This window comes from Heteronotia binoei, chromosome 2, assembly GCF_032191835.1.
Source record: "Heteronotia binoei isolate CCM8104 ecotype False Entrance Well chromosome 2, APGP_CSIRO_Hbin_v1, whole genome shotgun sequence".
In the NCBI taxonomy this organism is placed as follows: Eukaryota; Metazoa; Chordata; class Lepidosauria; order Squamata; family Gekkonidae; genus Heteronotia; species Heteronotia binoei.
The window spans coordinates 119,479,111-119,501,846 of record NC_083224.1 but is presented as its reverse complement, the minus strand read 5'-3'; the positions used below and the strand labels follow the sequence as shown (position 1 = coordinate 119,501,846).

At 41.1% G+C, this 22,736-nt stretch overlaps 1 protein-coding gene across 1 annotated transcript in view; it reads left to right on the top strand.

Moving 5' to 3' along the window:
• The first annotated feature begins 1,038 nt into the window (after positions 1-1,038).
• C2H1orf87 (chromosome 2 C1orf87 homolog) overlaps positions 1,039-22,736 on the top strand; it is a 41,419-nt gene continuing 19,721 nt past the window's right edge. The window contains exons 1-6 of the mRNA XM_060233330.1: positions 1,039-1,167; positions 3,509-3,728; positions 16,824-16,949; positions 18,271-18,534; positions 19,284-19,393; positions 21,254-21,392. Of these exons, the coding sequence (XP_060089313.1) occupies positions 1,061-1,167; positions 3,509-3,728; positions 16,824-16,949; positions 18,271-18,534; positions 19,284-19,393; positions 21,254-21,392 (966 nt within the window). The 5' untranslated portion in view covers positions 1,039-1,060. The remainder of the gene's footprint in view (positions 1,168-3,508; positions 3,729-16,823; positions 16,950-18,270; positions 18,535-19,283; positions 19,394-21,253; positions 21,393-22,736) is intronic.

The window sequence follows — 22,736 nt, the reverse complement described above, 5'->3', positions numbered from 1 at the left end:
TGGATACCATTTGCCTTTATCTTTGGAGAAAGGCAAGTCAATACAGAGAACACAACAGAGGTGGGTGCTCCCAATCCTGTATAAGAATGTAGAAAATAATTGTTAAAGAATACTTTTGCTGATTGCGAATTTGAGTAATGAAGTACTATAAATAGTTTAACAAGTTAATTTTCAGATGGTTCAATATGGGCACATTCAGTAACTCAAAATGAAGTGCTGGTCTCACGGTAGACATTAAAAGGTTACTTCAGAGACCAGCAGATTTTCCATCAGTTTAGAAAACTATGCATCTGGACTAGTAGTTGCTCCTTGCACTGAGCACAACGATGTCTTGAAAAATCTCCTTTCCCCCTGGATGTTCTTTAACAGAGCTTCAGCATCAGTCTGAGGGTTCTGGAGCTAATAATTTTGCAGGAGTTTTTCAGCAAAGTCCAACAGTTCCATGATCTGCCAGGCAATACTCATTTGAGTATTTGTATCTGTGTGTTTAGCCATCAAAGATTTCTTTCTTTACTTGAAAATTGTACATTACCAGTTTCAAGCACTGTCATTCCAAAGTCTCTTGTACAGAGGCATTACATTTTCAATCCATAACAATGTTTTTTTTAAAAAAATGATGGGAAATTAGTGTGAAGAGTACAGACAACAATACCTATCCCTGTGTAACAGGGATGAAGAATTGTTCCTTTTTTCAGTGCACTGCAGCGACTCAAAACTACAGCTGCTCTAACTCAGGCCCCTAATACTGAGTTCCTTAATAGCAGATGAGGATGCAGAAACTGAACATTGTCATACCTTTTGAACTTGAACTGATCCCAAATATTAACAGACTAGTTCTTTCTTGTGAAAGTGAATTATTTAACTCCTCAGATGGGATCCTTAAGAATCTGTCTGAAGTTGGGCCATTGGGTAAAGTGGAGTAAACTGGGTATGCCTTGCACTGCCTATTTTCAATTTTGTGTTTAAAGAGAAAGAGACAGAGATTCCTTTCTAAGGAATCAGTAAATGAATGCCTTTTGAAATTATAGGAAGGTGGTCTTTCGTAGAAAGTCTGCAGTCTATGGCTTCTATCAAAAACATCCCTTATGGTTTCAATGCAAATTATGAGACTGTCATAAAAATCATTGGGAGCAAATATGTTAGATACCTGGTAGAAAAATCTGATAGGTAAGTATGATTTATGATTAAAATATCCTTTTCTTCTGTTAATGGGATTATGTCATAAACTTTAGAAGTAATTGGAGAAGGCCATTAAATTACAATATGATCTAAAGCTATTTTTATTTATTTAGCACATTTTATACCGCCATTCCACCCAATCAGGGTCCACAAGATGGCAAACATTAGAAACATTAAAACATAAAACATTTAAGCAATTAAAATATACAATTCAGTTCAAAACATATAAACAAATAACACTAGTAGGAGGGCCGATTAACATTATTGGCATATGCCAGATGAACAAAAAAATTCTTCACCTGCTAGCAAAACACACCAATAGAGGGAGACAGATGAACCTCTCTAGGGAGAGCATTCCAAAGTTTTGGTGTCATGATGAACGAGACCCTTTCTCAGGTTGCTACCCATTTAGCCTCAGTAAATCTCATTTACTTAATATTTAAATTGCAATATACTAATTTTGATACTGTTTCTGTCTTGTTTTAAGTCACTAAGTCCTTTTAAGATGAGAGATTATTATTAGTAATAATACATAAGTGTTAAGATCTTAGGTTCAGATTCTTTTCAATGAGAACCCACCTTATGAAGTAAGAAGGTACGACTCCAAACAAACTCTTCTCTGGTGGTGCCCTCTCCTCCCTTTTATCCTCACAACAACCCTGTGAGATATATTAGCCAAATTGCCCTCAAGAGAGGTATGGAGGAATTTAGTTAGATGGGCAAAGATGGGAAACTTGTATGGGAGCAATAACCAGGAGATTTGTAAACTAAAAATATATTTTTTAATTAGAAAACACTCAAGCATACAAGAAAACACAATTACTCATCATGCACACAGTCCTTGGAAAATAGGTAGGAAAATTGACAGGGACATTAGCATGAGCAGGGATTTCGATGAAAGAGTAATACTAGTGCCTGTCGACAACAGAAGAAAGGCGATTCCTCAGCAAAGACAAGGAGGGGAGGATGGTAGCAAGAGACAACCAGCGCCACCTGCAATGGGACCCAAAACTGATCAGGATTTGGAGGTGGCTCAGGCAGCTAGGTAGGGTACCTGAATGGCCAAAAAGCTGGCTTTATATAGCCAATTTCATATCCTGAGGCAGGGTCTCATGATGAGTTATGCCTACCTGGTGATGGCTTCTAGGAGATAGAACAAAATAATGTGATAAACAATGAAGGTCCACAGAGTACAGACCATCTTTTACACAAAGAAACTGGAGTAGTCAACTTAGGGCCAAATATTCACTATCATAACACTGCAGATGGGAAATATGGGGAAACAAAAGAAAGAAGATGGGTTGCAGGATGTAGCTGATGACAGACAATTTCTTCAACGATATTCTATTGAGCTGGAGGTTGGCCTCAATAAAAGATTCTTTTATTTGGAGGAAAAACATTGCAGCAGTTCATTTCCAAAGTGGTTGCAGGACTCTGGAATGTGGTGCATGAGGAAGAAACCTTCTCTGCATGGCGGTTTGCAGGGAGAGTGTTGTCTTCTTTGAACATCTCAGAAAAATGGCTTCTCTCAGGTGTTGTCTTCTTGGAGACAGGGATGCAGTTAGTGTTCTGCAAAGCTAAGCAGCTAGTCAATGAAGCACAGTCCAATATTCTTGATCTTTTAGGCATAGGCGATTCATACAATAACAGACACAGACAGGAAACACTGCTGCACAGTACATAAGAGGGAAATGTCCATAGCTGGTCTGGCATAACAGCCAGATGATTATATTTCATAACAGTCCACAACATTTGGAGAGGGGGTTCAGGGCTAATGGATAGGTTAGGCTGGGAATGTGTTACTGGCCCTAGTTGGCCCAGTCTTCCATAGCAGAGAGGGGTTTTGGACCTCTCCAATCCTATTTTGGCATTCTCTCCCTGCAGATATTCACCTAGCCTTTTTTTTTTTTTTTTGCTAGATACCACATGAAAACAATTATTTGTGCACAGGCTTTGGGCTGATTTTTACTTCACTTGTATTGGACTTTAAAAGTCTTTCTGTTATCATTCTTCAATTATTATTCTCCACAAATGGGTGAGATCCATAAACTATGATTTCATTGAAGTTACTGCTTTAGCAAAATTAAATAGAATTGTGCCAAGATTGCTTTTGAGATTATTGTGTTTCCAAACCACACACACAGTAATAATTACTGCATAATAATTACTACTACTACTGCATTTCTTCCCAGTCAAGAAACTTACCATATTTCTTCCCAGTCAAGAAACTTCTAAGCAAATATTTTCTTTATTGTTCTGTAATGTAAAAGGCTATGATAAATCAGTTGCCTAGGTATCAATCAGTACAATGCACACTTGTTTCTGACAGCAAAGCAAAAGATGGTATGAAAGCTGAAACTCAATCCATGTTCAGAACGCTACCTCTATATCATACAAGACAGAAACATGGAAACTCTCCAGGTCTCAATAAGCCTCCTTGTCAACAAATCAATTATGGGCTAAATGATGAACAACAGAACAAAGATGAAAAGGAAGGACACAAGTCTCAACAAGCAAAGGCAAACAATGATCAATTTGTGGAGACCAAAGTAAGTTAGTTCCTAGGCTGAATTTTTTTATTCCACTAACACCTTTACTGGAGGACAAAATAAACAGGAATAGTTCTTCTTCTTTTCTTCTTCTTCTTTTGTAAATGGTCTGGAATCAAATAAACAGCAAGGTAGCAAAGTTTGCAGATGACAACAAATTACTTAGGAGAATAGAAAATTCTTTATTCTTTTCATACTTTTTCTCATGTAAGATTTTGCAGTTGTTCAGGAATATGCAGAGTGTCTCTTTTGATCAACATAGAGTAACTTTATTCAGGAGAAACAAGTAAAGGAACACAAAGCATAAAATATTTCTTCATAGCAGTCATAGAACCTGGATTGGAACTGCTCCAGATTCTAATATTCTGGAACAGACAGCTGAACATTACACCTCACACCATTTGTTTCAGTTAAAATGTACTGGGTATCATATTTGCCTGAGAGGGAGACAACCCCAATGTAGCATACACCCCTTAAAAGGGCTGTACACAAAAGTTTTTAAAAAAATTACTGTACATGTGGTAGGGAGAAATTTTGCAGTTTTTATGAACCTCTCAAAATTTCACTCTTTGTTACTTGGTGTATGTTGAAATCATAATCTATAATATTATAATCTATTAATATATCATTATATAATCTATTAATATATCATGAAGCTGATTAATGCTTGACATTAAGTCTCATTTTCAATAACTGTTTTTATTGCATTTAAGTTGCATATTCTGACCTTGAGATGAGCCACAATCAGCTTTGGGGAAGAACCACATTTCACCTGGTCAAATTGCCTGAGTTCAAACTGTTTTAATTTAAATAAGGCTATGCTGTTGAGCTCAAAAAAATGCTCAGGATATCCCAGTGGTAGATTGGAAAGCAAAAACAGTCCTACAATGAAAGTTTCAGAATAGCCATCTTGCATACTTCTGATCAGGTACAAGGGTGTAGCCTAGCAGGTCAGAGGGCACAGAACTGTAAATGCTCAAAAGCAGCAGAAGGGGCATATTGCATCTTTTAATCTTGATAAAACAGAGGTTCTTTGAGTGAGTAGAAAGGCAGAACAGGGACTTCAGATTTCTCCCATGTTGGATGGAGTTATACTTCCTTGAAAAACCTGGTTCACGGCCTGGGAGTGCTGCTTGACACAGCACTCATCTTAGAAAACCAGGTGGTTGATGTGACTCAGAGTGCTTTTGCCCAGCTCTGGCTGGTGCATCAGTTGCATCTGTTCCTGAGTCAGTCAGATCTCGCCACAGTGATTCCTGACTCAATTACATCTAGATTGGACTATTGCAATGTGCAGATGCAGTTCCTTCCCCGTCCCCACAGTATGGCACCCTAGTAGTTCAGAATGTAGAAAAATGTATAGGGCACCACCTGAGTTTTTAATTAATTTGCTGTGTTGGTTTTAACTTGTATATTGTTTTTAGTACAATGTTGTGCATCACTAGAGTCCAGTATGAGCTGAGATGGGAAGCTTAACTAAATTGATGATGATGATGATGATGATTATACTTGGGGCTATCCTTGAAGCCCCAAGCCCTTGAAGTTTGGAAGCTGCAGCTAGTGAGTATGCTGCAGCTAGACTGCTGCTCAGGGCCAGTTATTGGGAGCATATATCCCTGGTACTGGCTACTGATCTGCTCCCAAACCCAGTTTAAAGTGCAAGTTCTGTTCGTTAAAGCCCTACATGGTTTGGAACTGGGATATCTGAAGGACTGTCTTCTCCCATACATCACTGCCCAGGAATTAAGATTGCAGGAGATGCCCTCCTGACTGTTCAACAATTAAAGACACTTGTGGATAGATGAGAGAGGACCTTTTCCACTGGAGCCCCAAAATTATGGAAAAACTTCATCATGGAGGTGCACCTGCCCCTCTCAGTGTCCATCTTCAGGATGCAATTAAAGACTTTTATTTGGGACTCCATTTTAATTGATTTAGCTCAGGAGTGTCAAACATATGGCCTGCGAGCCGGATCCATCCCCCAGAGGGCTCCAACCAGACTGGCTGTTGTCTGCTTCATTCTGTCATTTTGTCTTTCTCCCCCAATAAGTCAGCCAGCAAAGCAGCCTCTCCCTGCTCTTTCCCTCTTCCCCCTCCCTTTTCCCAAAGGGAGGAGGATGGAGGAGGAGTCTCAGCCTCTTCCTTAGTGGCTGAGGCTCCTCCCTCTCCTCATCACCAGGGGAAGGAAGGAAAGAGCCAGAGCTTGCTTTGCCCATCCCCACCATCAAAGAGATACAAAGGAAGCGTTTTTAAGCCTAGCAAGGTTTCATTGAAGGTATGAGTTTTTTGCCTTACTACAGGGAGGGACAGAAAGAGAGAAAGAGAGAGCGAGTTTGGTTGGGCTTGTTATGGGCAGGGCTTTTTTGGAAGAAAAGCCCCAGCAGGAACTCATTTGCATATCAGGGCACACCCCCTGACATTACCATTGTTACACAAAGGGCTTTTTGTAGAAAAAGCCCAGCAGGGACTCATTTGCATATTAGGCCACACACCCTGACACCAAGCCAGCTGGAACTGCATTCCTGTTCAAAAAAAAGCCCTGGTTACGGATGCAACTGGTTTTTTATGTTGGGCTTGTTATGGGCGCCCCCTGCTCTTTTTCACTGTATTCATGCCCTCCAGTCTTTCTCAATAAGAAAGCATGTGAACTATTTAGAAGAAACATAACAAGCCAGCAATAGGCTGAGAGTGTGTGTCCAGCCCAGGTTTACCCAGCAAATTTCCCTTGATTTTTCTTTCACATTTTCTTTGATTGGGGATCTTGAATGTAGACTTCCCAGATAGTAGGCTGATACTGACCTTTGTACATGGCTGTATCTCTGTTCTTGCACTGCCATACAGGAGTTGTAGTTATTTTTCTAGGGAAGACTATCGTTTTATAGACAAGCACATAGCCCTCAGTCTGTGCCATGGTGCCTTCACATGTTCTTGACTAGCATAAGAAGTAACTTCTGTGCAAAAGCTCAGAATGTCCAGCTGCTTCATGTTTTCCTCTGGGTCTTAGGCTCAAAGCAATGTAAATAAATCAAAAGTAGGTTTGCAACCTGCACACCTGAACAGCACCTGAAGAACTTATTCAAGATTGTTGCAGCACAGACATTGTCTGCAGTTTTTGATGCAATAATTCATAGCAAGAGGTGACATTTATCAGAAACTGTAAAACAAAATATTGCAAGCATGCTAATGTTTTAAGCATGTTTTATTTTAAGTAAAAAAATACCTTTAATTGTGCTTGTGCCCTTTTTATAAAGTTTATACGTCTGCTACCTGGCATTACATTTTATGACACACATGGCCCGGCTTGACAAGGTCTCATTTATGTCAAATCCAACCCTCATAACAAATGAGTTTGACACCTCTGATTTAGCTTTTATTGTTGGCAGTCCTAATTGGAGTTTTTAATATGTGATTTTTATGGATTTTTATAATTTTTGTTTTATTGTGTTTTTTAATGTTTTATTTATATTTCTGAGGCAAGCACCTTAGTTTCACCAAGGGTTAACATGAATAATGGTGGATCTGCTTCAGCATGCAGGTGTTTGTAATTAGCCTATCTGTGTCTCTTGCAAGGTCTGATACTAGAATGCAGAAATTGGTTAAGTAAAAAAGCGTGCACTCTGTTCAGAAGGGAGGAGTCAGGAATAAGTTGCATCATACTTTGGAGGGCTCCAGCAAATGAGTATTTTGATTGGATTCTGAAGACCACATGATGTCAGAGAGCAGAAAACTATAACTGGGCCTTAGATAAGGAAGAAGAAAAAGAGATGAGATTGGATTTATATCCCACTCTTCACGCATTTTGATTTACAATCTCCTTCCCTTCTCCCCACAACAGACACCTTGTGAGGTAAGTGGGGCTGAGAAAGCTCTAAGAAACCTGCTCTTGAGAGAACAGTTCTTTCAAGAACTGTGACTGAACCAAGATCACTCAGCAAGTACATGTGAAGAAGTGGGAAATCAAACCCAGTGCTCTAGCTTAGAGTCCATGCGCCTAATCACTATGCCAAACTATCAACTGTAAATCTTTCTTGCAGGTCTTACAGTTGATGCCAAACTATCAACTGTAAATCTTTCTTGCAGGATTGGCCACCTGCAGGTTCTTGTCAAGCATGCTATTTCTAACTGCTGGATTCTTCCAAACCTTTCTTCTCTCCCCCCCCCCTTTCTCTCCCTTCCCCCCTGAGGAGGCATAATAAATTCCTCTGAATCCAGAATGTTTGGTGTAACCTTGTATTAATGGTGTAAAGTGCCTCTCCCCCAGATTCACACAGCCATGTCTTATCAGCTAGCAGAGAATGTGTGAGAAATAGAGATGTGAGCATTCCTTAGTCATAAAAGAGATAGTAGCAAGTAGCCTTTGAACCTTCAACCCCATTTGCATCTTTATGTTATTCTTTTGAAGTATCTGTAACCCTGCCTTTTGAAGTAGTCTATAAGATACTATTCAACATTGTATCCAGCATTACTTCCAAGGTACCCGTCCTTGGAGCAAGTCATGGAGTTTCAATAAAACAAGTCTTTGATTTAAAAACAAAAGCTTGATTATTTCAAAATATTGATGCTTGACATTTTGGAAGTAATCTTATTTTGGAATTTAACCGAACTGGCAACTTTCTAACCGTATGGCGGAAAGAACTCCAGACAATGGCAGATTCCCTACAACTCCGGACAGGCTGAGAGGCGAGTCTAGAGGAGACGGCACAGGGGTGAGAACACTGCTGTGGCACATTATCGACGCTCGTCGAGTTACAGGGAGAGGGTCCCCCCTGCATATCCAACAACTGTTCATCACTCCCAAAGTGTGGGTCCCCCGAACTTCCACCACCCCGATGGACGAGGCACCAGCTTGACGAGAAGCGATCCTGGCACTACCATCCCTGCGGGCGAGAGTGGGAGAAGAGAGCGACCAGGATGGTTTGAGAGCAGTTGGAGGGGGTGGTCAAGATGAACGAGACCAACCGAGACCAGATGAGGAGGATGAGGATGGAGGTGATCCAGATCAGCCATGCCTGGACGATGGGGAAGAGGAACCCGATCCTGATGACAGGGGGATCTTCCAGATGGTAAGAGATGAAATGGCTGAAATGGCCAAATGCCTGAGAGATGAGATGCAAGCCAATGCTACTTTCACGGCTCAAGAGATGAGAAGGCAACTAGAGAGAGTGCTGCAGCCAACAGATCAAAGAGGAGGGCAAATACCTCCTCCAATGAGGCAACCAACAGCACCGCCACCTCCACTGCCCCTCATCCCTCGTGATTATGGGAGAGGGAGAGAACTGGACGCCGCCTTCGACGGAGATCCAGAAGAGTTGGAATACTTCTCAGTTCAAGCCAATAGCTTCATGCACTACTGGGGAAACACCTTCCCTGACGAATTGAGCAGAGTGGATTACCTGGGGTCGAAGCTCAAGGGGGCTGCAAAACGATGGTACGTAAGGCTGTATAAGACCAGAAGCCCTGAACTGGACACAGTGGCCGCGTTCCTTCGGGCCCTGTTAACCCAATAGAAGGACCCCCTGCAAGAAACTAGGGCCCTCACCACCCTGCGAGACCTACAGCAGGGATCCAAATCCATACGTAAGTACGCTGCCAAGTTCCAAGCTAACACGGCCAAAATCCATGGGTGGAATGAACAAATAAAGATAGAGCAGTTCCAGAGGGGCCTGAACGCGAGCGTGCTGGATTGGGCTCTGCAGCAAGCATGCCCCACCATGCTGGTGGGGTGGGTGCAACTAGCTGGAGAAGTTGAAACCAACATGAAACGAGTGGCCCTACAATGGCAACAGCAGCAAGGGGGTAAGAGGGGACGTGAGTCTCAGTCAGGGGCAAAATCAGATGGGAAGAAGGTCAGTACCGCTGGGGGAGCGACTAAGCCAGCCACTCCCCGACGCTGCTTTCAGTGCGGGGACCTAAACTATTTGGCCGCCAATTGCCCAGAGTGACCTCAAGGCCCCCTCCTCACCCTGAAACCAGGAGCCCCCAAGGCGAAGAAGACTGAGAGTCAACCAAAGGAATTGGCGAAAGGGAGCACCGTGGCTGCAACCTCTCTGAGAGAAGAAACCATCATCATCGATGAACTGAGTGAAATGTCCTGGGATGACAAGCCGGCGGGAAATGAGGACAACCTGCACTGAGAGGTGCCAAGCAAGCAGGTTGCGGAACTAATGACACCACTAAGGGTGAGAATAACCGGAACTTTATTTTTCATCCCTTTGACTCTATTAAACCCCAAACTAAAGGGATTTATTCATGCTAGAGCGCTGCTCGACTCAGGGTGCACTAGAGACATAATTACACCCAAATTCGTGGAAGCCTTGGGACTCCATAAGAGCCCTTTACCTCACCCGATACAGTTTGAACAGATGGATGGAACTATAATGAGAGAGGGACCTTGCACCAAGCAAACCCAAGAAGTACTGGTGGGAACAGAGAACCATTGGAATACAGAAATATTTGTGATAGCCCCCTCTTCTTCTTTTGACATTGTACTAGGGTTTGCCAAACATGAGCCTGATATAAAGTGGAAAGAACAAACAATAGACTTTACCAATAATAGGTGTGAACACCACTATTGGAACGGAGATTGGGGCCCAGATCCACCCCCTAGAAATGAGAAGCTGTGCTTAACCATTGAGGAAGTACAGTCGATCCCTAAGGAGTACAGAGACTTAAAGCGAGTGTTCAGTCAAGAAGAAGCCAATGAACTTCCCCCCTACAGGAATACTGACTGTGCCATAGGACTGATTCCAGGGCAGGAACTTCCGAAAGCTAAACTGTACTCAGTGGGGTACTATTCAATGTACTATTCAACATTGTATCCAGCATTACTTCCAAGGTACCCATCCTTGGAGTAAGTCATGGAGTTTCAATAAAACAAGTCTTTGATTAAAAAACAAAAGCTTGATTATTTCGAAATATCGATGTTTGACAGTTCCTTCTTGTAGGAAACCTGTATGTTTTCTCATAGATGAATCAAATACAACCAATTAATATACTTATTCTAGCCAATTAGGACATCCAGAGGCATTTTGGAATATTTACAGACTTTGTATGAGTAGGAGACAATCCTATACTTATAAGCAGATACCTCCTTTATAGCTTAGTTTACAATACTCACAATGTGTTTAATTAAACAAGTTGTTAGGTATATATATATATATTTAAGCTTCTAACAATGGCTCTCTTTGGAAAGAAAATCTTAGAACCATGTTAATACATTGCTTTATAAAATGTAATAATAAAACCTTTAGCTCTTTGTCTTAACATCTGAGAGAGGGAATTTTGCTGACAAGTAGCCACTCCTAGTCAAAGTTGAAAACACAAAAGGGTTGCTTGCCTTTCTGACTTTAACAAGCTCATATCGGGCCTTTGGTATGCCTTATACCCATTTAAAATACTGATTACTACCCAATAATTGGGGCTTACAACAATATTTTTCTCTTTTTTTGGAGAGTGGGGTCTAGCCTGCTCCACACTTTTAACCCATTTTTATGAAGACACCACTGATCAGGGCTGCTGGCTGGCCCCTTTAGCCTTGACTGCATCTGTTTTGGAGCTAACTTGATACTTCTGATCAGATTAGATACTACCGCACTAGGTTAAGCACTTATTTTTCTTAGTATGACATTATCTTATAGCAGGCCCGTGGCTACAAGGGAGCCTGTGGGGGCACATCCCCCTGACTGCTAGGCAGGGCCCCCTGACTTGGGGACCTTAACAAACCTCCAGTGCCTCGGCTGCATCCTTCTACATTCTGCCGTCATCATACACCATTGCTTCTGCTTGCTTAGGGGACATGATCATATACAGTTGCTTCTACTTGCTTAGAGGCCGGATGAATTCTCTGACCCTTCAGCAAGCAGAAACAACAGGGCACTTTCAGCGCCCAGGACTGAAAGTTAAGCTTCCTGTTGCTTCTGCTTGCTTAGGGGCTGGAAGAAATCTCTGACCCCTCAGTAAGCAGAAACAATGGGACACTTTCAGCGCCCAGGACTGAAAGTTAAGCTCCGCCTTGGGCTGACGTTGGGCTAGAGGGTGCCTGCAAGAAGAAGCCGTTCTGGCTCTCAAGTGGGGCAGCGAGGGTAGGGAGCGAGTGGCTCCACTGAAGGTTTTCTCTGCCAGACAGGGCAGGATAGGGTAGGCTGCTGCACACAAGTGGAGGTCCTGGCTGCAGTCCGGGGCTGGGGATCAGTGGAGAGGTGATGTTCGCCTGCAGAGGTTTTCTGGCCTGGTCTTGCTGGCCACCCGAGCGAGGGTGGGAGCTGCGCTTGGGCAGCCTCAGCTCACTCTCCGATAGGAAGAAATCCGAATCAAAGGTCTTGTAGCCCCAGAAGTCAGTTGTGACTTGGTGGCATCTTCCACCACCACCCTTGTCCCGCCGGGTTTGCCTAGCTGGATCATGCTACAGGTAAGGACAGGAGACCATGCGGCACGTATCTAAACCTCTGAGTGGCTCCCCACCAGAGCTGCTGGAAGAGGGGTGGAAAGGGATCGCCTTGGGGCAACTGTGGGGAGGGGGGAGGCTGTATGGCAGGGAGCTGGCAGCTTTCCTCCTCAGTGGTGGTAGGAGAGAAGACCATGGAGGTTGGGGCCACTATGTGCCCCCTGAAAAAAATCAGGGCCCCCCAATTCTTCAAATCCTGGCTACAGGGCTGTCTTATAGCCATGTATTGGGAGATCACAATGCTGTTACAAAATGCAAATTTTAAGTTAATAGCAGAAGGAAATAGTCATCATTGGGCAGGAGCTCACATGAGCTGAGCTCCAGAACCTCTAAATTTTATTGTGCTCTTTCTTTCTTAACCCCGCCCCCCCCCCCAAATACATGATTCTGGGCTCCATTATTCAAACCCCCTATGAGAATTTTGCTGAATTCTTAAGATCTGATTCCCCCACAAAAAAGGAGGGGAAATAACCGAAACATATAAAACAGACCAATGCGAATCTTCATCATGCCACTGTGGCCACATAGGAGAAAGTAATTTAAAACATATGATGGGAGTAAGGTTTTATTATGACAATTATAATTCAAGAAGCCTTTTAAGGGAGATGCTGAACTGATATAATTTAGTGCACCTTCCAGTGATGTCAGGGGCATGCAGCATATGCAAATTAGTTGTGCTAATGAGCTTCAGCGCCTCATTTTCTATGAAATGATGCTGATTACATATGTATCCTAATCTTCCTCAAAGTATCTTAGAATAATCTATCTGGATTTTCCCATTTTTATCATAATAATCCTGTAAAGTAGGTTAGTTGAGAGATAGTGAGGTAAGCTACACTAGGTCTCCTTGAAGTGACTGTCATGGGTTAGAAACAGTTCAACCCCCAGTCCTCCTGGTTCAAGAATAGTGAGTGTGGCTCTTTCCAACTTTTCCACCGAAACAATAGGAAAGAGAGGGCCATTCTGTACCCCCGAAATAGCCATGCCAGTGTTTGTGGAATGAGCAACCAATAAAGAGCAACGCGGATACTGGAGCAGGGAAACAAGGTAACAACAAACCTCCGCGAGAACCAGCCTCCAAATTAATACACTACAAGCAACTCTTAGGAAAAATGCAAATTGTTTATCAGAATAAACCACAAATTATAACAAACCCAAAAGTCATCAAGGCAGTAATGTCCGATGTTCTATTGTGCAGTATTTTCCAACAGTAGGGTGCAGGTGAAAATTCCAATCACAAAGTCTTTCAGACGGAATGCTGCTCCTAAAATTCCAATTCAAGTTAAGAGAGTCTTCCTCAGAGAATCCAGCTCCACAAACTTTGTCTTCTGTACAACAAGGCACAAGAAGTAAGACGTGACGCTGTAGTACTTATTCCCATGTTTTGCTATTGTTTCTACAAGCTGTACATAAATATAAAAATATCAATACAAAAACCATACATGATATATTTAGCAAAGCACCAAATGGCTATCTTAGGAGTGGGACAAACCATACATTTCAAAAGTTTTCTCATATTTGAATGCTATCGCTTCTACTAACATCCATCCAGTATGGTCAGTTTCCTAGTCCTCTGCACGAAGCATGAGTTTTTTAAATGCCAGGTGCATGCAATTTAAAGTTCCTTAAAGATATAGCCTTCAAATCAACAGTGTTACCTTCCAGGATCAACAATTATATTAAGAAACCTCTATACAGCTGCAGTTGATTGTACAAAGCTCAATCATAAAAATCAGTACATTATACAAAGGCCAATTATAAGAAACAAGAGAGATCCCAGTCATTGTTTAAACCCTTTGGTGTTAAGGTCTGCAGTAAGAAAATCCACCTCATTTCACATTGTAGCAGCCATTTAGTGACATCAACCTTACCCTGTAGTTTTATAGGGAATTTTTCAACCACAAAAAATCTAAGGGAATAAGGGTCATGATGGAAATTTCTATAGTGCTCCACAAGGGGAGCATCTGCCACTAAATTCTTAATTCTAGACTTGTGTTTGAGTACACGTGTACGAATAACCCGTGTTGTACTTCCCAGATATATGTTGGGACAAGGGCACAACAAAATGTAAATGCATTGTTTACTGGAACAGGTGGTTGTGTCATGAAGGAAAATTTTAAATCCTGTTTCTGGATGCACAAACTCCCTCAGTTCTAGAGAAAGGGGGCATGCAGAACCTGCCCCTCATTTAAAGCGACCTCCATTTTTATTAATTTCACCAATGTCTCAAGAAAAGTCCAACCTAACCAGGGCATCGCCCAAATTACTAGTCCTTGCATAACCTATTTTTGGCATCCTGGTAGATCTTGCACTAGGAATCAGAATTTTTAAAGAATGTTTTGAATAGGATATGACAAAGTGGAGTACTGAAAGGCACATGTTAAGCCCTCCTGTACTTCAGATCTAGCAGCAGGTCAGGAAGAAAACCCATTCAGCATGGAGGATCTTGGAACTTTCTTAATGCAATCAAAAGCTTTCTGTAATGTGGCAGCAGGATATCCTGACCCCAGAACTGCCCACAGATATGATCTTTTCGTTTTTCAAAATCAGACAGTCTGGTAGAATTCTGCTTGGCTCTAATCAGTTGACTAAATGGCAAGCTATTTTTCAAATGTGCCAGATGGCAAGAGTTAAAATGTAGAAGCACGCCTTTGTCTGTTGGTTTCTTGTAGGGTCTTACCGCTAACATATTGCCAGTGGTTTTAAACACTTGAGTATCTAGAAACGTTATAGTCCGGGTATCTGCCTTGAAACTGAATTTAATAGATGGGTGAACATTGTTCATCCATTCCACTAGGGGTTGTAATACAGTGGCATCAGCGAAGACCACCCTTACTTACATCATCAATATATTGATAAAACCACATAATGGAAGGCCAAAAAGGGTTAATCTCTGTATTGCAAAAAAATCTTTTTTCCAAGCTGTCCATAAATAAACATGCCACATCAGGAGAATATGTGCTCCCCATAGACACACCCTTCACCTGAAGGTAAAACTGATCTTCAAAACGAAAGAAATGATGTTCCAACACTATATTTAATAACTCCATTAAAAATGGGTAGGTGGAGACATATCAGCACAAGAATCAAAAATATTTGACAACACTATTCTTACTTCGTCATGAGGAATATTTGTGTATAATGCATTGACATCCAGAGAAACAAGGACGGTATTAGCTGTTACTTTCATACCCTCTATCTTGCTTATAAAGTCAGTGGTATCTTTCAAATAGGTGGGAATCTCTGCTACAAATGGTTTTAAGAAAAAAATCCAAATATTGACTAAGGGGCTCCAGTAGAGATGATGAAGCAGACACAATAGGGCGTCCAGGGGGAGGGAAAAGATTTTTATGGATCTTAGGTAGTATATAGAACACAGGGGTTCTGGGATATTGATTTAACAAACATCCACTGATGTCATCATCAATATAACCCATGTTGTTGGCTTCAGTAATCACAATTTTAATAAGTCTTCGCACCGTCTCTGTTGGATCATTATCTAAATGTTTATAGAAGGTGAGGTTAGAAAGTTGACTGTGTACCTCTGCCAAATAGTCTTCTGTGTTTAAGATGACAATGCCCCCACCCTTATCTGCTGGCTTGATCGTAATAGCCCTATTTTCCACCAAAGATTTCAGAGCCATACAATCCAGTTTTGAGAAATTACACCATTTGGTGGTGTTATTACTCTCTAGGTGTTCTATCTCCCTTAACATAACCTTTTCAAAAACATTAATGGAGGCATCATAATGAGCCAGGACAAACGTGGAGCGCATTTTCAAGGGGCCTTCCGATCTTAATGCGGAGACTTCAGTGGGCATAGTCATACGAAAAAAATCCCCCAATTTTAATTGTCTCACCAGTTTAAAGATGTCAAGTCTAGTCTGAAAAGCATTATATTGGGGCGTGGGAACAAATCCTAGCTCCAAATTCAGAACGCACCTCTCTTGTTCTGACAAGGGGTACGTAGATAAATTCACAACTACATCCATTTTTTGCCCCTCTGTGGGCGTTTCTGTAAAAAAGAACTTCTAGGGCACGGATTTCTAAGGCCGTATGTCTGGCCTGACATTCCCTCATCCCTCGAAGAGGCAGAGGACTCATCCCCCTCAGAGGTTTCCAGATCTGACCATCCATCTGCCCAAGTCACACATTTTTTTAATGATCTGAGGTGCTCCCCAGTTATATACTTTTGCCTGTTCATAATCATTAGTGTCATTTGTGATTGGAATTTTCACCTGCACCCTACTGTTGGAAAATACTACACAATAGAACATTGGACATTACTCCCTCTTGATGACTTTGGGTGTGGGCATATGCTCCTTTTGAGTTTGTTATAATTTGTGGTTTATTTTGAGAAACAATTTGCATTTTTCCTAGAAGTTGCTTGTAGTGATTGCGAATGGCATGGAAGAAAAGCCACACAGGATGGAGGTTGTAGTGAGGTGAGAAATTGGATGAGATTGCCCCTCTTCCATCTTGCACCAGCGGAAATGCTGGTAGTATGCAAATGTTAATATTTTCCATTTGCCACATTTTCAGTATTTTTGTTTAATCTTATTGAAACTTTTCAGTGCCAGTATTCATTTTAAAGCAGGAGAGTTTGTTTTTCCTTGATTTCATTCCTTCTAATTGTGTGTTTGTTATCCAAGGGCTTAAATCTTCCAAATACTCATTGTGTTTCTGTTCCATTTGGAGATAAATCTTTGTCCTATATGCACACCCTTCAAAAGCCATCTATTGGAGCCCAGACTTTAAGGCAACATGAAAGACAACAGGTAAAGTAATGGGATTATTAAAACCCAAGTTTACATAATTTGCAGTCTAAATTGTTTGGCAGTGATTATTAGGGTGTTTGTTTGTTTTAATACTAGGATGTTTTATAATTTAGGGTTGCCAACTTCAGGTGGGACCTGGAAATTTCCTGAAGTTACAGCTGATTTTCAGACTACAAAGATCAGTTCCCCTGGAGAAGCTTTGGAGAGTGGACTGTATGGCATCACACACTGAGCTCCCTCCCCTTCCCAAACCCAGCCTTCCCCAAGTTCCACCCCCAAGTTGCTGGAATTTCCCAACCTGGAATTGGCAGTGCTCTTTTTAAATACTGGGAACAAATCCAGGCTAATACCAGGTTCACAAAATGTTAAAGCTGTTGTTTCAAGCAGACATTGGAGGGGGGGTGGGTCTGTTGAAATGAACAAGACATATCCACGCAAATTTAAGTTAGGGATGTTTGGGCATGTTCATTCATTTTAGAAGGAATTGTTACTCTTCCATCCATTCTAAACATATTTTCAAATAGTAGTGTCATTAGGTCATGTTTGACTTAACATTTATTGGTCTTAAGGTGGGTCCTTTTCACATTGTAATATATACTTTAAATGTGAAGCTATAGCCTGCTGTGGAGACCCACCCACCCACTCCATTGAGCCTGTGAGATATCCACCCAAAGTCTGGTCTTGATGGCATCACTGCTTTTCTTATAAGAGCCAGTCTGGTGTAGTGGTTAAGTGTGCGGACTCTCATCTGGGAGAACCAGGTTTGATTCCCCACTCCTCCACTTGCCCCTGCTAGCATGGCCTTGGGTCAGCCATAGCTCTGGCAGATGTTGTCCTTGAAAGGGCAGCTGCTGTGAGAGCCCTCTCCAGCCCCACCCACCTCACAGGGTGTCTGTTGTGGGGGAGGAAGGTAAAGGAGATTGTGAGCCGCTCTGAGACTCTTTGGAGTGGAGGGCGGGATATAAATCCAATATCTTCTTCTTCTTCTTATAATCAGGGTAAGCTTCTTTTTTTTTAATCTTTCACACCATTTTGATGCATTTTTATGAGGGAAGTGAGGATTCAGTCTCCACTAATGATTGTGAGTATAGAAACAAGAGGTGGTACTTCATTAACCTGCTAACTGCAATCCAATTATATGAACTTGGATATATTTCCTTGATCAGGAACCTCCTTAGGCTCTGTGGACCTTGGAATACTATTGTTCTGGACAGTTTTTCTGTTTTCATAATAAGTTTTCCACATACACATAAAATGGAGTTTAACACAAATAAATTAATCATAATTTTTCCTTTATATTTAAAATAATTACTTCTCTTAGGACACAATGCATAAACCATCTGAGACATATGAAGACAATGATTCTCTTCTGGCATTCCTCAGAAAGGAACTAGAGACATATCCTTTGAGTCTGACTACACTAGAAAAACTGCAGGAAGCGTGTAAGGTTTTGGATCCCAGAGTTTCTGGGCTTCTTCCTCAAACACAGCTGAGCTGCCTTCTTCTAAAGTATGAAATCCCTCTGCAACTTCCAACAGTCAAACTTCTTTTCAAAACCTTTTCCAAGGCAAATGATCGAGAACTGGTATGTTTACACAACATTTCAAATGGGTGACAACAAATAGTTTTGACCTAATGCACAGACAAAAATAAATTATAAGGGAAGTAGGCATTGTTGTATTTTAGACTTGATTGCTAATATGGTGGGTCAATGGGACTCTTAACATAAAGGTGGGCCTTTTTGTCCAAATCTTAAAATAAGAATTATTCAACTGTACAAGCATAAACATTACTGTTTTGTTTTAATTTCTGTGAAAAAGAAGCAACAATATTGGACAGTCTATCACAAATTCTCATTTGGATGCAGATTCTATGGGTTCAGTGTACTTAGGGGGGCTATATATGCATTCATACTCACACTCTGATTTCAGACTTGCATCTGTTTTTCTACTTTAACTATCTAGTGTCACCTTTAAGAACTGTACACATTCTAATTTGTCGAGAAATTGCTTGTAGCAATCTCTAGTTCCCTCTTTTATGGAGACAAAGGTCCCTAATTCCATGGGAAATGAGAATAGTTGTTAAACTAATTGAAATTTGTTGAGTAGATGTCTCCTGTATACATTAAGATAGGTCCTAGATTCTTTGGTTTAAGGATTGTAAAAGAATTAATAGAGAATAAACTATATTTTTATTAACAAATTTCTCACAAATAGTTTCAGTGAATTCAGACAATAGCACTATTTATTTGCCACTTCACAAATTGGTTTTTGAAGTATTAGAACACTGTTTTAAATTATCTCTTGAATTTAAACTTTTTTGCCTATCTTTTAGGTGAATTATGAAAAATTGGTCCGCTGTTTAACACTAGTGGCTGCAAGTAAAATGCAGAATTCACAAGTCCTTCCAGAGGAGAGACAAAAGTCAAAGAATCACAGTGAAAGGTTCTATTTTAATTTTCAATATACATATTATTCTCAATAAATAAGCAAAACTGGAAAAAATTATTTTTTCTTAGCTTGCTTCTGGTTAAGATCTAATAACAATCCACTTTGATGAGTTCCTAATGAAAAGCTAACTCATTTATGACATTAGAAATCATTTTACATAGCGCTGAAGAACACAATTTTCTCTTGCAGCCCCTCAACTCCCTGCTAAAGAAACACGTTTTGAGTTAGTAAACACCTACACTGCAGATTGTTAAAATTAATCAGTGGAGATTAGTGCAGACTTCTTTTAATTAACCTTGGCAAAGTAAAACTGACTATATGATGTAAGCATTTATTTCAGGTGGAGGGTTTTTGCATGATATGTGTCACTTTGGCACCCTAGATCCTGAGTCTGTCTGTCTGTCTGTCTGTCTCTATCATCTCCCAAACATCATTGAAAACATCTGTATACAAACTTGCATCTGTCTTGTTCTAATATATCCCTATCTGGGTGGGAAAAAAGTGAAGACCACATTTCTCAAGTAAACAGATGAGTACTATCTACGTTTTTGGTTTTTGCTCTTGCAATTCAAATGGCATTACAGAGGATATATTTTTGAAAGTTTCAAATTCATGAAGACCATTGCTGTGCTTTAAAAAAATAAAATAGCCAGACAGCCCTCCAGTATCTTGGCAAGAAGGTAAAAGAGACCTTTTTATCAACAAAATGCACACTGATTTGTGTTATTTGCATAGCAATGGGAGGGGAGGACTGAGACCAAAAAAGTGCTAAGATGCAAGATTTCAGATACCATCTGTATGCACCTTGATTGTCTATGTAGAGAGTCTCTACTAGTGCTTTTGAACCCATGGGTCAGAATCCTTAGATGGATCATGAAGCCCCACTCAATGAGTCACAAACTGTTATAGACCTGCCTTCCCCCCTCCCCCCTGCTTTTGGAAGCACCTGCTCCCAGTCCATATACTCAGATAGATAATACCAAGAGTGCCAGACACCCTGCATGTTGAGAGAAGCAAAACATGGCAAGGCAAGGTCACTGGGATTCATTTTTAATGCAGGTTCAAAGACCCTAGTTTCTCCATTTCCAATGCCCTGATTGTCATATCATATGGCTTCCTATAACATGCTCGCCATTCTGTGAATCATATGCTGCCACCTAGGTTAAAGACACTGGTCTATACAAAGCCTCTTTGGACAATCTTTGATCTCATGTTTCCAAATGTGGCTCTCCTCTTTTGTAACAATCATTTCCTGCAGCAGCTATGTGGCTACAGAGAGCCAGGTAAGGTTGCCAGGCTCCAGGTGGTTTAGCAACAAAATGAGAAACATGGATTAGATGGTGGCTGGAGGTCTCCTGCTATTCAACTAATCTCCAGTTGACAGAGATCAGATCACCTGGAGAAAATGACTGCTATGCAGGATGGGGTCTAGTATTATACCCTGCTGAGATCCCTCCCCTTCCCTAAAATCTCCAGGCATATTCCAACCCAGCTGGCAACCCTAGAACCAAAGCTGGGTCCAGGAAAACTGGGCCTACCTCTTCAAAAACCTGCATGTCTAATTTTGGCTTTAGAAAAGGCTAGGGAGGCTGCATGTGGCTACCTACCATAGGGAATGCAAAATCCTTGGACCAGCCCTAACTCTGGCTAAAATTTTGATTTTGTGCACCATCAAAACATGTAGTACTAGGCAACTGAGGATGTAGCACCAGAACATCAGTATAAGTTGAAGCACCAGCGCTGGCAATAGCTGTTATGCAATATAGCAGTGCATTAAATATATGGCTGTAACAATAATACAATGAGATCTTTTTAATTGCCCCTTCATTTTTACATACATTATTTTTCAATTAGTTCTTGGACTCCAGAATATGCATTCCAGGTCTTGAAGCAAGTACTGACAGAACGGAAGAAAGAATTTGACTTTGGAAAACTAAGTCTGAGTTTTCTTCAGCAAGACAACAGTTGCTCTGGTCTCCTTTCACTGTCTGAGGTAAATAAACTCACAGTTCTAGGTGTTATTCAGAGGGTGCTCTTTTTCACAGTATACGAATGCGATGGTTTTCTAGTCAAAAATAATTATTTCAGTATGTCTGGCTCTCAAATTCCTTTTTTGTCGCTATATATCATATTTCAAAGAAATAATTGAGTAAGGAGAGGTATGAATTCTGGAGAACTAGTCTTTAGGGAAATTAACATAACTGTCCATGAGTGCTGATTCTGAATGTTAAAAATGCTGAATCACTATGGCTGGGTACTCCATGTGTGGGGAAGGTGTCTCAAATCTCATTGCCCCCAAATGAAGCAGACAAATCCCATTCACACACTCCCAGATTCACACCACCAATCCCCCTTGCTTGCACACTCCTGCAGTCAGACACCAGGAAATGTGGGAGGGGCGCAGCAGATGATTTTACTACCACTTCCCTACTAGAAGCTATTTGTTCCATCTCAAAGATGTTGGAGGACGGGGTGAGTGTGAGAGCGGAATGGGCAGCAGCTGTGCCTGTCTTACCTTGACTTTTTAATTCAGCTGGGGAAGTGCCTATGTCAGCTCAAATTGGCTGTCTGAATCCAGCCTATAACAACTGTTCTTATAATGCATCACCAATAGCTTGTCACAGGCTTTTTTTGTAGCAGGAACTCCTTTGCATATTAGGCCACACACCCCTGATGTAGCCAATCCTCTAAGAGCTTACAGGGATCTTAGTACAGGATCTACTGTAAATTCCAGGAGGATTGGCTACATATGCAACGTGTGTGGCCTAATATGCAAAGGAGTTTCTGCTACAAAAAAAGCCCTGGCTTGTCATTTTAAAAAATGAAACCATGTGACATGGAAGGATGGGTGGATCCAGCCGTTAACCTTAAAAGTATTATTTGGCTTAATCTCATATGATATGCTTTTGAAATATAACAACAGGCAGAGGGGGCTTTTGTTTTTTTGTTTTGTTTTAACAAGTACAGTATCATACATGCAAATGCCAGTACATATATTTTGGTCAGGTTGATTTTGCAGTGTTGTGACCCTCTTCTTCTACATTAGGTGTGAACACATGACCTGATTATTACAAAGTTTGGTCTGGTCACATTGGAAATTTACCATTATAAGAATCCCAATGACCATGAGAAGAGGGCCCATTCCCTTTCCCCTCAATCTGTTCCCCAGTTTGCATTCCCCATCATATAGCTGTCATGGATGGCTTTAGCTTTCACCTGTCAGCTGGAGCCTATTTATTCATGGACCACAAATGTAAGCCACTGACTTCCATTTAAAAATATTCAGAATTGTACTGTTGATAGGCTCTTGTTAATCTTAGATCTATGACAAATGTTC